Genomic DNA, 18,082 nt, shown 5'->3' on the forward strand with positions numbered 1-18,082 from the left:
GTTAAAAAAAAATCCTTTCCAACTCTCTCAGGCTTTCCTTGTAGAAGCCTGTACAAGAAACATTTCTAGGAGTTGGAATTTTTCTACATAAATTAACTAGGAATTGCTCAGTTTTTAAAGTTAAATTCCATAGAAACCTGCAGTTTGCCTTTTAATGAACTTGAAAATACTCTTGTACCTTTTCCTAAAGCTCATAGACTTAACTTTTTATGTGGTAGGTGTACTATTGTATTTTTATGCCTGACAGATTGATCTCTGATCATTTGGTATGTGAGGCTGGGAGACTGTTTTTCTGACATGGAAGGTGCATATGCCGATCACGTGCACTCAAGATGTGGATCACTTTGTTCAAATAAGTACACTCAGTAGATTAGAGTTGAGAGTTTATTTTTGAATATTAGATATTAATGAGATCTGACATTGGTCAAAAAGGTTAAGTTTAATGTTTTTTTAAATTCCTGACAAATTATGCAGCTCTTCTGAAAAGTTGAATTGTGTCAAACATTTGAAACAATATCTATGAAAGGTAATTTTGTATATTAAGCCAAGCTTTCACCATTCTGGAGGTTTCACTTCATGAATTTTCATGCCTTCTGTTCTTTCTTGTTGAACAAGTAATTCGTCGGCCAGTTGCATCCTGAGGCCTCAAAAGCATGCTACTGATTATTTTTACTCAAACTGCCTTCTAGATTTTTAACTTTAATCTCCTCAATTTCATTTCAAATTTCATGCTCAAATGACTTCAAGCTGTATTGAGGTTTTTGAGCCAGCAATTATACAAAAAGAACAAATTATGGCATGTATCACTGTAGTTGGGTAGGTGGCTTTTTAAAACACTTTTAAACATTTGACCTGTCGATTTTTTTTTTGTTTGCTTGCTTGGGGTTTTTTTTGTAATGGCGTAAAGAAATATAATGTGACAAAGAATTATCATGTGAAAAGCAGCTGTGTGACTTTAAGGTTCTTTGTGCTGCTGTCATTGTTACTAAGTGGAAGTTCAAAAGATAGCCTTTCAGTCTTAAAAAATCTGGAGATATTTTGTAAGTTAATTTTGCTCAGATTTATTTTTTACTGAGAATTTTTCAGTAGTTTGCTATCAGATAATTAAAGTTTCTAAATATTAGAGGATTTTCAAATGTGAGAATATGGCTTTGTTCATGATGCAATACATGAGTTTTGTTTGGGTTTTTTGTTACAAAATCACTTCTCACGTAGTAAGCTATCTGGTCAGGGAAGGTACCGTAAGTCACTAAAAGCTTTGCAAAAAAGTCTCAGCCTCTTTGTAGAATTGTCTCTCAGTTTAGCATAACAGGTAACAATATACTGTAGTGAATTTCTTTACTATGTCCTGAATTGAGATCCTGAAGTGGGAAATTTTGATGATATAGCAATTTTAATAAAGTCTGCTTAAAGTGCTCCTTATTCTTTAACAGGGGATGATTATGTGTAAAGGCTGTGACAGCCACAGGGCAACTTAGTTACTTCCTTAAAAAAAAACAACTCTGACTACAAAGAATTGTTTGACTGCTTGTCAATTTTTTTCTCATGCTTTTCTTCTAAAAATCGTTTTGATTTATTCTTTTATTACTTTTGATCCCTAAATGATTCTACAAACTATTGGTAAACCTAGAACCTTTCACTGTATTAACAGTATGTGCTCTTACCTGTTAATGACATTCTAAGACAAGAATTAAAAAACCCCTTTAAGAAATAAACTCTGAAATAATAAATAACTTAGTTGAAAACTTCTCTGAGTACCATTTCATTGAACTACATGACCCATTTTATTGGAAATCAATGAAGATAAGTTTTGTGTTCTTTGACAGGATTCTGTAAAGACATGGATTTTTTTTTTCTCCTAGACATTAAAATGCCTACAAATACAATTATTCAATAATAACACTTGTTTGCTTAGATTTAACATTTTCTTATAGGAGAGAATTGAAAAAATAGCCTTTTGTGAAACAAACAAAAATCTTTGGCTCTTGTTAGCATTGAATAAACAGTTCAAGTGTGATGTCTTCTGTTTGTATCTCTTCTGTCAGTCATATTATTTACTGACAGCTACTTTATTAGTGTACTCGCATTCAGCATGAGATCTCATTCAGCAGGCAGATGAGATCAGTGTATCGGTGGACAGTGATACTTCTGGAAATTGTTGTTTTATTTTCGTATTTAAAGGTCTTAGCATGGCAATAGTTCTTTTTATTTTTTGTGCAACTCTTGAAATATAATGTATAGTTCTCTGAATGATGTGTATAGCATCTCTGTCATTGACAGACTAGTCCTGGCTGAGTAAGATGAACAGGTTTTTTTTCTGAGGCAAGAATGATGTGCCCATGAATCACCATGCACTTAATCAGTGATCCATTTGTTAATGTGCGCACTGGTCAGGTTTTTTATTTTCTTTACAAACAAACTTATTTCTGAGTCACTGCTGTTTATAGTCAATTAATGGTAAATAACTGTGGTAAGTGTTAAGATGTCTCTTCTGCAAGTTCTTCAAGGAGAAAACAGTGTAGCATTTAGGGTGAACCATGGCTATTTCTTATCTTACCCACTGTATTTTAACTGTTACAGGTAACTGTTATCAAGGCAAGATTTCAGGAAGAGGTAGTATCTTTTGTTATATCAAATCACATACTTGGGGAGAACATGGACAAAGTTCTTAGGTTAAACACATGCTATGGTTTATGTTGCATCTTTGGTGGCAATATCAATTTAAGTAGCCAATTTGTTGCTTGAATTCTGCTTCTATATCACAGGGAACCTACCCCACAGTTGTAATGGAACAGTAGTTTCTATGTCCATGGTGCAAACTGGTATGAGAACCTGGTTTGGCTTAAAAAATATTTTTGAGGTATTTTCATTCAGATCAGTTTCCTTATCTGATTGACAGGCCTGCACATAGTGTAGATGGAAATGAATAAACATGAAGAGCAACAGTATTTTGTGATCACTGCTGAAGATTTCCTTATTGTAAAACCCTGGACACAGCAAACACCAAGGTGCATCTAAAGGACAGCAACAACTGCTGAATATGCTCCCTAACTATGTTAATCTATCATGATTTAAAGGAAAAAAGGAAGGTTAGCAGCTTAGGAACAGAGGGTTGCTAGCAAGTGACAGCAAATTAATATCTGTGGAACAGTGAAACCACAGATTGATGTGACTTTAAGCAGCCCTCTCCCAGGAGGGACTACTGGGGCCCAAAAGCTGTGGCTGATGGTGTGGGAAGTCTTTTTATTGTTGCTGTCCAGACGTGGCATATGGGGGATAACAATGAGAAAAATGTGATAAGCAAGAAAAGAAACATTTGTATTATGCTTTTGTGGTTCCTCAGTCATTAATAAATACTGGATCCGTACACTGTCAAGTCAGCTGAGCTCACCAGTTGGTTTGGATTACGTATGGAGCTACACAAATGCAGTTGTGGTTAAAATATAAAACTTGTACCAGTCTGTATGTGCAAGTTATGGGAGGACAGTTAATACCTGGTCTAGTGTAAAGCCTGCTAGCTAAAAATTAGTCTGTCAACATTTCTTTGAAAAAATGTAAATCATCAAAGTGATTTACACTAGATAATGTTTTGTGGCATGTGAAATTACTTTTTTTTGAGTCCATGATTTTTAGTATCCAAGAATAATATTAATTTAGTTCCGAGTCTTGTTCTCTTGGAGGCGGGCTATGGAATGTTTATGAAAAGTGGTCTCCTGATAGTAACTGTGTCTCTGTACTTCATTGCTTATGTCAGATTATCCTTATGAAAGCTGGTTGTACATTTGAAGTATTTTGTGTTAGCTCATGAAGATAATCCTAGTAAATAGATGAGTTGCAATTCAGAATAGCTGTCTCAGCACAGTAGGTGAGGTGAAACCTTCCTCCAGGTATGAAATGAGAAGTTAAAAGGATCTAGGGAAAGATAATAATGGTGGTGTTTAGAGATTTGTTTAGATCTTTGTTGTTTAGATCTTTTGTCTGGGCTTTGGCTTTTGATATGAGGATACATGGAAGGATGCAGCAGCTAGAGACATGCTAATTTTTATCCCTCCTATTAACACTTATTTTATCCTTCTTATTAAACTCATTATCCTGTGTATCTGATTTTGCTTTTGCTGGTTACTTTCATTTTCCCTGGCCAGGCACAGGTCTTGCCAGAATAGTGTTTTTCCTGTTCAATGTGTTACTGCACTTCAGTATGTCAGGATTAATCTTGGTAAACACTGGTAGTACTGCACACAATTGATAAAGACTGTGAAATATTGCAAGCATTAATATGTAGTTCATTTAACATGCACAGTTCCCAATGTATTTTGAATTGAAAGCTACAGCTTATGTTCTTGTTGTTGGTTTTGATGAATTGTGACTTGTGCTTACCTTATGTAGCTATAGTAAACAAAACCCCACACCACAAAGCAAAATAAAAAAACCCCAACCCTATTCTTAAATGGATCTTTCAGTCTGCCTTGAACCAAATAACTTGCTTGCAGATGGAAATGTCAAGAATACAAAATGGAAGTTTTGAAAAAGAAAGCAATGACTAAGCATTTTATGGCTATATCAACAGATTTGTCTGAACTGTCTGCCATTTTGAGTTTTACTGTTTTTCACCTGTAGAAAGACAAAATTATTAATATTTAGTAGGATACCTGCTCTTTATTGAAGACCTTTGGCATTATTTCTGTTGAGGAAAAATGTAGAATAATGTTGATTTTTGAAAAAGGGCATCTTCTCATGGGAAAAATGCACCCTTGCTTCTACTGAGAGCAGAAGGAAGCAAATTCCAGTTCTGTCTAGAGTTTCTTGGGAAATACTTTGTTTTGCATTTTGTGACAACTGGGGAAAAAAATGCGTACACCTGACCAAAAGTCATTAATTCAGATGTGGCTCGTGCTAAGACTTTTATGAATTTTAGCTGCAAATTATATTAAAAAAAAAATGAGTTCCACTAAAACACCCTTATCAAAAACTTTATTAATTTTTCTTGTTGTGCATGTCCTTCTAAGACAGATTCTATTATTCATATGCTTAGTGAAACATTCCTAGCATGTTTTAAGTTAACAGCTTAGTCTTTTGCTGTGGAACATGAAGTGGTATATTTACCTTTGTCATTTCTCTGGAGGCTGCTCTTAAATGTGGTCACGCTGGACAGTATAGCTGCAGTGGTGTCAGGCAGCAGGAGTAGACTTAGATTTTCTTTTGACAACAGGTCTTTAGAGTTCTGTTAGTGTGGAGTCTAAATGTTTTACATTAGCCTCACTTCCCCTTCGTGATAAGGATTTGGGCTCTTTAAGCATGCGTTCTGATATGACCAGGACCAAATCTGAATGATCATCTGGCCAAGGGAAATTTAGCTTGTTTGTGCTTTAATTTTCTGCTTTAAACATATTGTCATGGAGAAAAACAACTGTGAAGATGACTGAAGTCCCATTAGGGAAAATTATTGCTTAAGCTTCAATGTGGAATGAATAAAGGGAGATATGATGACATAAAATGTAACTGAAAGGATATAATTATAAGGAGACCTCTTTATTGTTTTTAGCAGACCTTGATGCAGGAAAAATTAGAAGAACCTAAATTAATAATGAGATATACAGAAGTATATCTCATCGCTCCTTTTGGTTTGCTGTGATGGTAATACGTTTTTCTTTGTCAAGCAAAAGTATTGAAGTAACTTAATTACTAATAAAAGTGATTTTCTCAAGTAACATACCTGACAATTTGTCCTTTTGATAATATATAACAAGTGATTTGCTGTTTTATTTTCTGTTAAATTTTCTTTTTATTATTTAACTTTGCTAGGGACACATACATTTTTGTATTACTTTCAGTGTTTTGAGAGCGCTGTTGAATTTGCATATTAATCAAGTCTGCGAGTAGAAAGTTATGTCAAGGACATCCGAATTAGAGGGAGAGAAAACAGTCAGATATTACATCAGATAGTTTGGATTTTGTTCTTCTAATAGAGACAGGCACTGAAAAATCAAACATGATTTCAAATATGTAAACTACTGAGTTTTGCATCCATTCATAAATTTGTATATTGCTCTTGATAACCAAGCAACTGACTATCAGCACTACGGTTTTTCTCTGTGCATTTGCAACTAGTAGCATACTGCATCTTTTTGTATGTGAAATACAAGGAAGTTCTGCCTCCCAGCCCAGGCTCTCTGTAATTAACAATGAACTGCTGATATTAATCTGAATCAGAGAGGGGCTTATGATATTCTTAAATTTTACACCACTCACTTTGAATTGGAATGAGTGGTTAAGCTAGTATGGAAAATAATTTATCCAGAGTTAATGATATTATATTATTACTTCATCTAGTAAAGTTGGCAATTTTGTTTGGTGCATAAACGTTTGCAATTTATGAAGCAAAACTGCTTGCTAAGTGGCAGCTACTATGTTAGTCATAATGCAGAAGTTCATGGGATTTAGATATCTTTTGTTTTCACAAAATGAGCTTACTAATTACTAACAAGTGTTTGAAGTCAAAGAACCTTTTTTATCAAGGCTGGCGTTGAATGAACAATTGAGATATGAATACATAGTGTCATTAATTGATAACATGGAAGTCCTAATGTTCTGATTTTTATGAGGAGGAGCCAGAAAAGAGTCTAATTATGAGTCTGGGAAGTTAGTTTTTCTAATGGGATTAAGTGCAACAGAAATGCTTGACAAGAACAAAAACAGAGCAGTAAATTAAAGCTGCTTTAGTACACTATAAATAATAATAAAAAGCTTTTGATTGTTGAAACTATATTAATACTACGTTAAACCTTTGCACTTCAGAAAGTGAGGAGTGAAACTAAATGGTAACTCAGACATGTTGTAAGCTTTTTGTATTGTGATATGTAAGATAAAGCATCAATATTAATCTAAAACTGCTTACATAATCAGGCAAACAAATAAAAATGTGTGCCTATTTGGGTTTAAATAATGACTCTGTGAAATCTTTAGCTTTTGTACTTCCTGATAGTTCCATTACAAGGAAAGTTTGTTGTTAGTTCAGTTACTGTTACTGGGTTACAAATTACAAATCGGTGATTTGCTGAGCATTTCAGAATAGTTTGTAAATTCAGAATTAATGAGAGATATCAGTCTAGACAATGCATATTTGGGCTTAGTTTGGCTGTTTTTGCATATATGCCACACTGATGAATTACTGGATATTAAGGACTCCTGCTAATATAGAAAGAAATTGGAAAAGAATGCTTGAATTTCAACTCGGGTATAATTATTTTTAATTTTGATTTGTAATCAATGATGTCAGCTCCTGGCTTGTCAAACTGAAGCTGTTTTTTCTCTTTGCTTTGATTATGTGAAGGATACAGGTTGTCTGGAACAAAGCACTAAATTAAACAAATGGAATTAAACTGCTTTATCTTGGGGAACTTCCCTGGGGAAGAGGGAGAAAGTAGAGTGGTAATTCAAGAAAAGGAAAGCATGAAATTCATAGGTAGTAGTGAACTGCCTCCAGAAGGGAAACTATGAACTCTTTAAGAGATCTGGACATGAGTCCAAGTCCCTGTGCCATCATTAAATGTAGTGGATTGATATTCATCTTATTCAGCTGTGCTTTCATAATGTTACCCTATTGCCTCTACTGTTCTCTTAGCTTTGGATGGCTATTTGAGGAGGCATTTCGACAGTTGCTGTAATCTGAAAAACATGTTTAACAATATTGTTGTGGTAGCCTGCTATGCCCACTGGAGAGGCCAACCAGTCACTGCTTCTGTTTCCATCTAACTACTCCTGTTAAAATTGTAGCTTTTACTGCTCTGCCCTGGGACTGCTCGTCTGGTGCTCTACCTCTGATAGTAGCCCTCATCAGTATTCCTTTTCTTTAATAAGGGAGTCATACAGGGAGGATTTACTTGGAAATTTCTACCAGTGGGGTTTTCTGAAGAGTCTTTCTTTTCCTTTGAAAATAATTCTACAAACCCTTTTTGGCTCAAATTTCTTTGCTCTAAGGCTACAAGTGGCATTATCATTTCAAGACAATTCCCTTGCCAGGTATATTATGTACTGATGGGTCATCCATCGTAATGGAAACGTTCATTCAATTTTATAGCATAATGGTTCTGATAGGAGTAGCTAAAAATCTTGCTGAACGCAGATTTTAAGTTTCTTTTAGCCTTGCTCCCTGTTTCTGCTAGTTTCCCCATCACATTCCCTCACACTTGATAATGACACATTACTGCTACTATTTAGATCTTTGCTATTTGGGAACCCTTGTCCTTTTGGAGTTCTTCCCCCTTAAGCTGTAGGTTTATGCTTTACTTCTGTGTAAGAAAAGTTCAAGAGCTCAGTATAATCTTTAAACTTGATTTGAGTTTTATTGTTTCTTGCTTCTCTTGGCAGGGAACCAACTTAAACATAGTTTGCTCTCTAAATTGGTATACTTTTCATCCTTGTCATTCATCCAACCCTGTTCACTTTCATTAACATCTTGCATCAGTTGGTGCTTTCTTGACACTTTGACTCAAAAATGGAGAGCACAGACATAGCTAGACTTTGTGTCGAAAGAGGCCACGGTTGAGGCCGCACTATTTAACTATGCACAACAACTTGTGCCACAGCGTAACTGTGGTATTTATGCTCCTTTGACCCCTCACAGATTTGCCTGGGATGAGTGGATTTCTAGCTCCAAACCTATGAAAACTCCAAGTAAGAGTGCAGAATATATTAACCATGAATTATTGATAAAGTTTAATGCAATTTGTGCGTTTTGCGTTATTCCCAGTTCAAAATATTGTGATTAGTGTGTAACTGTTGAGAGCTGTGTTCATCAAAGAATTAAACTGAGAACAAAAGTTAATAGGTGTTTTATTAGAATCAGTTGCCATAGGATCTCCTCTGACAGCAATAAAATTGGACATGGAGTTGTATTTTGTCATATTGAACTCAATATCAAAACCTACATTTCAAGACATGAGTCAAGATTGTTATAACAGTATCTATTCTTAATGGTCAGTTCAAACTAATGCATTAGCAATGAGGTGCACTACTTGGAGAGTATGGTAAAATAAAAAATATAAATAAAAGTTGATACATGTGTAAGAAATTACGTAGCCTGTTTTTTTTCAGTTTAGAACACAATTATCTCTTGGCTTTGTTTTTCAGGTTGCTGAAATGCATGGGGAACTAATTGAATTCAATGAGAGGCTGCACCGTGCTCTGATGGCTAAAGAAGCTCTTGTGTCCCAGATGAGACAAGAACTAATTGATTTGAGAGGGCCGGTAAGTGTTTGTTTACTACAATGTAGTAATTCCACTCTGGAATAAGCTCAAAAGCATTACTTGTGATGAAATAAAATATATATTAGCTTACAAAAAATAACAGCTAATAACAGATCTGTCAAGAACACCTTACCTGGTGTTTTTGATAGTGTTTGATTCTCATTAGCAGAATTAAATGTAAAATAGATAAATTCAGACAATAAAATTGTTTTTTAACAACGATTGCTTCACTTTGGCTTTTTGTGTTAAAAGGAAAGATGGGGTTGAAATTTGAAAATAAACAGGGAGGAAACAGGAGGAGTCAAGAATGTTCCTAATAGTTGTCCACCTTCTGAGGGAGGCATATTTTGATAGTTTTTGTTCATATGATTATATGGTATTGCTCCTTACTTTTTTGTTTGCACTGGAAGCATTCATGCCTATTTTATCATAACATTTATGTAAAGTGGCTGATGACAGTTCTGTGTGCATTAGGGAAGCAGGATTTCACCTATAATTTTCAGCCTTTTAGATGGAAACAATCACACTATTGTGTTAAGAGATGACATGATAAATCATATGCGTATTATAGCTGTACTTTCTTACTCGAGATTTTGGGCTGTATGTCCCTGTTCAGAGATTTTGTTTTTACCCATGTATCTCCATATCCTAATCCAGTAGTTAGATATTGATAATACATTTTAATGTATCAGATACCGAGAGAAAACGAATTCCGAAAACTTTTTAAGAAGTGGAAGTGGTACTATATTTTTAAGGGCTAGCTAAATGCTAGTTGTTATTAGTTGCTATTATCCAAAATGAAACTCTGAGTTGAATACAGTCCTAAAAACTTTGCATTATCCTAAGAAGTGGATACATTTTAATTCTATATTAGTAAACAACACTCTGTGCTGATAGTCTATCTGTTACTTAGTAGACTTTAATTAGAACTTTCAAAGTTGGTAAAGTGTGTAACTGCCAGAAATCATGGGATATGAATATTTGATCCCTCTTGACTTGTTTGAAAATATCAGCCAAGTTCTTAACATTTTATTATTAAAATAGTATATAATCTACAGTTTGTTATAAAAATAGCTTCCATGATTCTTCACTGTCTTCTCCTTTCCTTTTAATACTGAAAATCAGTTTTAAGGGCTGTAATTGATAAATGAATTGTTCACAATGATCTCTCCAAATTTCTGGTTACTGGGTTTCAGAACTTCTGCAACAGAGGAATATTAAAACAAAAAGTATGTGCTTTCAAGGCTATGAGGAAGTACATTGATGTAATGTCTCCATCACTGTTTTGCATTACAATGAACAACACTTCAATTACCATCTCAAAATCAGTAACCAACTGTTTCAACGTAGATGTGCAAGCACTGGAACTCATTAATGTTATCCTTTTTCTTATTTCCAAAGTCCATACTCTGTTTTTGAGGTTTTTATGCAAAACTTTTACTGAAGTTAATTAAAATAACTGTATATATCTGGTTTGCCACTTCAGATATAGGCAAAGAGAGGGTGCAGGTTGTAGGCAAGATAGAAGAACATTTGTTCTCTGGCACAAGAGCCCTGGAAATCCAGGCTGTGTGCTACCACTGGAGGGTGGACTGGACTCTGAACAGACAACAGCTGATGGTGGTAATTGAGAGGGAGGTCATACTGGCCCTTCCCACCTCATTCCTCCAAAAAAGGGCAGCAGAGGTGTTCAGGACTCTCTATATATGCCCTGGAGCTGTCATGGCTCTGCACAATTCTCTTCCTCTTTTCCTTTCTCTGGCAGGAATGACACAGTTTTTGCTGAGCCATATCCCTTTAATCTTGGGAAGGCAAAATTGAGTTTTGTCTTGTGTATTGGGAGGTCTTGAGCTGGTCTGTCAAAATGTCTGGGAAGTAGATTTTGTTTAGTCCCCTTTGAAATTTTATATTGCTTTGCAATAAATAAATATATATTGCTTTACAACAAGCAATAATATATATTTAAGTTTCTTAGGCAGCAAATATTCTGAAAAACAGTAATATGCATGCAACATACATTATAGAGGTACACTGAACCAATATTTAACTAATGTAGAAGTCGTCTTTGGAAGTTCACAACCTTTAGGTATTTTTCTTCATCAAAACACACTAACTATTCTGGGTTATGCTTTTCGTTTTACAGTATTTAAAGGTGAGAAGATATCCTTTTATGTTTAACTAGCTTTAAAGTAAGGTAAAAAGCTATTGCTGTTTCAGTTCTAAATGCTCTTTCAATCTTGTTTTCTCACAACTGCTACTTCTTTTGATTCTGCAGGTCCATCATTGCCATCTTTATGAACTTTTGTAGCTATATAATGCTTTGTAAGAACACAGCTAAAATAAAATGATCATGTGTCTTATCTTAATGGAATGTTGGTTGTAAAGGAAAGTGATCACCAGGTTTATATGCTTCCTCTCTTCCCATAAATTGTTTATACACACACTGTACTTTGTTTTAGCATACTTTTCTTATAAAGGCCTAATAATGATGCTTTTTTCTGGGTTTTCTATACCTTTCAAAATTACATGCTTTTACAAACCCCAACTTGTTTCTTTACAAAACTATAGCAAATTCTAACATGAAAAACTCACAAGGGTGATATGTTCATAATCCTGTTTTTCATTTATTGTTTCTCAGTTTTTATTGGCATTTAGAAAATTGAATGTTGAATTGTAATTTCCTTATAATATTATGCTTTCTTAATAGAAAGCATAATAACCAGTGTGTGAGAATTACTTCTGTTTTGTAAATACAGGTCCCTGGAGATTTGAGTCAAACATCTGAAGATCAGAGTTTGTCAGATTTTGAAATGTAAGTTTCATAATACACATATTTTTCTCTTCATACTGTCTTTATGGGAAAGAAGAATAAGCAAACAGATTCAGTAATTTGCTTTTCCTATATTATTTCCAATAACTGAATTCTCAGCCGTGGTGTTCCATTGTTAAAAAGTATGGAGAGCTGCACAGTCCATGCCCTAGTGTACTTTTTAATAATGTTGAATGCAAAGAGTTTAGAGTTATGAAGATTCTCTTGGAGTGCTCTTTCAGTGCACTAGGTCTTGGTATTCTAACAAAGCACCAAAAAGTTACTGCTTTCTGTTGCTTTGGGTGTGATAGATGCTAGGTGCTATTCATGTGATGGACTTTCTCATTTTTACAAAATAACTCCTAATCAATGCCATACAAATAGTACTACAAAAAACCCCACAAACAACCCAGTTGGTCATCCCAGATCATTCTAGAGTGTTGTGATTTGGAGTTTTGCCTTTATTAGTCAGACTAATGATCTAGCTTTTTGTGGATGAGGGGGTGAAAATGTAGCTGCTATCTTTGAATCATAGAAATTTGGAGATGAATTACAAAGAGTGGATGGAAATGGCTTCTCCATAATTGTGCTGTGCTCTTCTGTTATTTAATGAACCCAGTTTTTTTCTGAGTTTTGTGGACCAAAAGTTGAGTTTGTTGAAACGAATAGTTTTTGTTTCATGTGTATAATCAAATGTTGTCAAAGGCACACTGTAAAAAAAAAAACAAAAAACCAAAACCAAAACACCAAAAAAACGCCCAAAACCCAAAAATCTGCAAAGGGAATTGTTTCAGTGCTCTTTTTCGGATATGTTAATTTTAGGGAACACTTTTAGATACAGCAGGTATAAAAGGTTCAGGCAGAACTACAATTTTTCTGATACTCCATTCAAAATGTTAAGTTGCTTTGTTGATCACTTTGATCATTGTCCAAATCACTGGAGGTAGTTGCTTTGCAATTCTTATACATAAATATGATTCCCTATTTTAAGTTTTTCTCTGTCCTCCTCAGATCAAATCGTGCTCTTATTAATGTTTGGATTCCCTCAGTCTTTCTGCGTGGAAAAGCTGCTAATGCATTCCATGTTTATCAGGTAAGTGATACATCTTAACACAGATTCTATGTAAAAGTTTCTGACTGAAATGGCACACTTTAATAATTTAAAGATCTCAGTATAATTTCATTAGAGATCAGTTAATGAACAGTAGCAGTAACTTCATATATATTAATCCATAGGATTGTGTTGGTTATCCAAATACCATGTTTTGAGGGTTGGCTTTTAATAGTTTAATACTTTAAAAGCATGCTAATAAGATGACTGCATTGGTCAGGGAGTACAACAATTCAATATTAATCAGTAATGCCTTCTTCAATATGCATGTACATATTCTATTTCAGTTTTGAGGATATCAATGACCAGAAATGTTGCTTGACAGACAGATGTGGCTTACTGTAGTAGCTCACGCAGAAGCATTTTGAATGGTGCAACAAGCCTTCACTATGTGTCATTGGACATGTTAATAGTGTGTTACGCTACAGCTGAGTCTGAATTTAGGGGTTTGCGCTCTAGCCTGCCTTGAAGTTGAAGCATTGAAATCCTATACTGTTCCTTGATTCCTGGATTCTCGGTTTCAGAACAATTATACCCTCCATGGATAGAATGGCAGGGCAAACTTTAAATACTCTTTAATATGCCGTCCCAGGCTGTTTGTATTTCTTTATTCGTGGATTATTAGCAGCTGCAAAATTTTTCCACTTTTGTTTCAGCCATGTGTACTTAGCTCTGAACAGTACTTCTGAAGCTTTTTAACATTCCTCTCACTCTGACTGGTGATTTTTGTAGCATTTTGAATCATTTATGAAGTGTTGGCAGATAGTTGAAAAATACAAGAAAACACCCACCTTTTGGCCAGTAAAAGACAATGAAAAATAAGACTTTAGCTAATGGAAAGAAAAGCTAACAATACTGAACAGTTAGTAATTTGTTCAAAAGCATTGAATAATCAGTCAAATTCAGATGCACAAGTGTTTGTGGAAACCTAACTTGTTGACAAGTGTGATTATTTTTGTCTTTCTGGCTCTCACATATTCCTCCGCTCTGCTGTCACTGGCTACACATTCTCAAACCCAGACACCAGTCTGCTAACGGAGAAATTCTTAGAAGCATTAATATCCCACCCCACCACACCTCTCTTACTCTAATGATGTTGCAGTTCTGTGACCACTAGAGGAGTTCTGGTTTCTTCTGTTTGTTTCTTAGGTTGCTCTGTTTTATTCTTTTCATCCTGCTTGTCATTTCTTAGGTTTCTCTTGTTCCTGTCACCATGCACCATTTGTTTTCCACCCCATCCACCATTTCCTCACCAGGCTGTCAGCCTGTTGGCAAAGGTGATCTTGTCCCACTCTGTCAGGTGGATTTAATCTCTCCCAGCAGTCCTTGATCATTAGAGACAGTCCCATGATCGTAAAAGTCTAATCTGTCAGTGCACCTGCTCTGCAACCAGGTATTGATCCACAGGATCCACCTGCTCCTTTGCAAGCCTTTTCCCTCACTGGCAGGATCTAGAAGACCAGCTGGGCCCCTATGCACTTCATCCTTGTCCCCAGTGCTGTTTAGTTGCCCTTGATTTGGTAGTATTCTTCTCTGGAGTTAATGTTGCTGCCTGTGTGGATGAGCAGCAAAGGGTAATATTAAAGGGTACCTATCATGTACTATTTAAAAAGCTTTGAGTTTTAAGAGCTCACTCTTTCCTGAAGCATTTTTATATCTAGACTGTTGATCAAGCAAAAGCTGGAATGTGATGTATCCCAGAATTTTCTTCTTTCTGTTTTTTTTTTTTTTTTCCCCTCTCCTGAAGTTGCATAGAAATTTTGAGTTTCTGGCAGATAACTACAAAATAAGACAATTCCAGAAAAATATTTGGTATTTGCACGATGAGGTCTTTTGTGTTTGCAACAATATGACACTTGAATGTCTACATTTGCTGACTTTTTTTTTTTTTTTAGTTATATCTGCAGTACAGATTGAAATGAAGGCATCCAGCAAATATCCCTTTAATTTTTAAGTGCATTTCTGACTATTTAGGCTTGGCACACTTATTAATGATGGTGAGAAATTACATGTAACAGTCCTGTCTGTACAGTGTTAATTTTGTGTCTTTTTAATGTTACTGATATCTGCTGTTATGTAAAAGATAGGAGAGGGGGAATATGAGCCCATAGTTGATCTTATCTTTTCCTGATACTGAGGGAAGCTTATGTGGATGCAATGAACACAGTTCCACGTTTCTTTCATATTTATGTGAAAAGTTAACATAATTTCTAATTATCAGATCGTGGGCATGAATTGTTGCAGTGGGACACTTATTGCAAAGAAAAGCACTTTAAAATCTTTTCTGTGTAAGTTGTGAATAAGAAGTAAACTTAAACTATGGCTTTCTCAGGTGTGTTTACCAGTAGTCTGTTGCTCACACAGGTTTTCCTCCTCGTTTGGTTGGTTAGTGAAAAGTAGAAACAAAACTATTGCTGCAACTGCTTGTAGATGAGCAGAGAGTTTAGCTATAGGCTGCTCTTTAGTAAGAGGAGATGCTGTGATAGATGAAGGAATGGGAGGAAAACTGTCTTTGTATACTATTAAAGGTTCTTAAGTTCAGTAGTAACATTATTACTGTATAAGGAGGCCATTTTGTTTAAAAAAAGATGCTGCCAGTTTGGAGGTTCTGAGTGGTTAAATGGCCAGAAAAAAACATAAGAAGAAATGAAAGAAAAGCACATAAGCACATACCTTCTTCAAAAAGGGTCATGGAGAATTTGTGTGTATTGCAAATAGTTGCATTTTTATCAACAATTTTAATTTTATTATTTGCTTTTTCAGTTGCATTCTCTTTGGTTGAATGGGAAGAAAGAATCCTTTTTTATTATTAAACTTGCTTTTGTATTTTGAGTTTTGTTAGTGTTGTTACTAATAAGACATGAACCAGAAACAGTTTATTTATAAGGTTGCTATCTAATATGCCAAATCTATCTTTTTTAAAGTAATAAAGTGCTTTTCATTAAGGTATATTGGAACTGGATTAAAAAACATTAATTCTTTGAAGAATTTAATTTATTTTTAATTTTACTTGTAACTTGGTATCAAACTTAGTTACTGAAGAGTTCAGTACTTTTCATGCAGTTTGACTGTATACGACTATACAAATGGCATCATGAAAGCCTGGAAGGTATGCAGAGTTCATATATACTATAGATGTTCTACACATTCTTTTTCAATACGAAAAATATTGAGATAAACTAAGCTTCCCAATTTATAAGAGGTTCAGGGCTTTATCCAAAATCTGCTGAAGTGAGTAGAGGGGTAGATGTTGCTCTCAGTTTGCTTTGGTTAAGGGCCTAACTACAGTGACTTGAACAAAATTTAGGTGTTTTTATTGTGGTTTTGCACCTTATTTCTATTTATCATTGGCATGACATTTTAGAAAATATGTTGTGGTGGTACAGAGTTTTAATAGACTTCATCCATTACTCATCATCAATGGAAAACAAAACTTGTGATTGAAGGCTATGCCTCTTGAGAAGAGGAAAAAGGGAAGCAAAATATCATTGTAAGATTCTAAAAGACTAAAAATTCTAGATTTACAAAAAGACCATTTTGAGAATTTTATTAAGTTCTTTATGTCTACAATACATACTCATAATGTTGGGCATCCATAGTGTGCAAAATTCTGTTTATTGGTATATGTATTTGAAAAATGTACAAGTTCTTCCAAATATGCTCTATTCATTATCTATTCACACTAGCAATTTATGGGCCATATATAATGTGGAATGTTAGAAGTGTCTGTCTAGAATACATATAAAATGTCTGTGGTCAGACTAGTTTGTCTTTAATTACCAAACAGCACAGAATAGAATAGAATTCCTCTGGTAAACAGTTGCATATTTGCTCAACTTTGTATTTTAATATTTAAAAAAAGGTGAGCAACAGTTACCTGTAGAAGTGACCTAAAACTTCTATAATTCTTACTAAACTTTGATTTTGGTACCTGCTGAGATCTTTCCTTATGGAAGAATACATTAATGGTGTTCCTCCCAGTTTTTGATCTCAGTAACATGAATATGACTGGGAAGAGTATCTGTCTAGCAAATAACACTGTGTTCTGCCACTGTGCATGTGAAAAAAAGAAATTTTCCTGAACAGACTTACACTCTGTAGCATAGCATGGTGATGAAACACTTGAAGTGATTGCCACATCTCTGATCAAATATGTAGTCATGTGATCTTGCTGAATATATATTCTGCATTTTAGAGCTACCAGGAAAGCATTAATTTATAAAACTTCAGAATAGCCTCAATAACAGCACTGTGCATTTATCTTGTTAAATCTCTGCCAAAACATGTGCTCCTGATTACAGGGAATTTGATTCAATGTTGAAATTGTGGAAGAGGATATTTACCAGGCTACCAGTATGTAATGAACAGACAAGGACTGGGAGTGACAATTAGGATAAATGACTGAGCTCATTTCTGAGAGTCCTCTTATTCATAATAAACACTATTTTTGCTGCTTTAGCATTTATTTCTCCAATGACAGAAAATTAAAATGCATGTATAACTCTTTGTCTCAGCTATACGAGAAATTGCTTGTAGTATATCAATGTAAAGGAAAGTAACAATATTGCAGAATGTTGATATTATTGAGATCATTACCAACATCTTTTGGAGTTCAGATTTCTCTGCAAGTGCTTGAGTAACCATAACTTGAGATGTAAAAACTGACTCTTGGTTGTGCTGGTTAATTCTGAGACAAAGATGTCAAACGAACTTTGGAGAAAGCTAAAGTGTGCCAACTGGAACAGGCAAAATTTGAAACTTTGGGTTTGGGTAAGCATCATTTTTAAATATGCTAAATACTTATGACTGTGCTTAAAGCTGACTGGAAATTAGCCTTAAGATGCTTAGCCTGCTTGAAAATTAGATCATATGCATAAGACTATTAAAGTAAGATGTTGCTGCCAAATGAAGATGTT

The 18,082-nt window shown here is 34.8% G+C and overlaps 1 protein-coding gene across 4 annotated transcripts in view; it reads left to right on the forward strand.

Annotated features, from left to right (window-relative positions):
* Nucleotides 1-18,082, forward strand: part of SNX29 (sorting nexin 29) — a 145,872-nt gene that overhangs the window by 55,787 nt on the left and 72,003 nt on the right. For all 4 annotated transcript variants that reach the window (XM_072878059.1, XM_072878057.1, XM_072878058.1 and 1 more), the window contains 3 exons: nt 9,130-9,246; nt 12,003-12,058; nt 13,067-13,148. In XM_072878059.1, the coding sequence (XP_072734160.1) occupies nt 9,130-9,246; nt 12,003-12,058; nt 13,067-13,148 (255 nt within the window). The remainder of the gene's footprint in view (nt 1-9,129; nt 9,247-12,002; nt 12,059-13,066; nt 13,149-18,082) is intronic.

The sequence above is a fragment of the Ciconia boyciana genome, chromosome 13 (assembly GCF_034638445.1).
Source record: "Ciconia boyciana chromosome 13, ASM3463844v1, whole genome shotgun sequence".
In the NCBI taxonomy this organism is placed as follows: Eukaryota; Metazoa; Chordata; class Aves; order Ciconiiformes; family Ciconiidae; genus Ciconia; species Ciconia boyciana.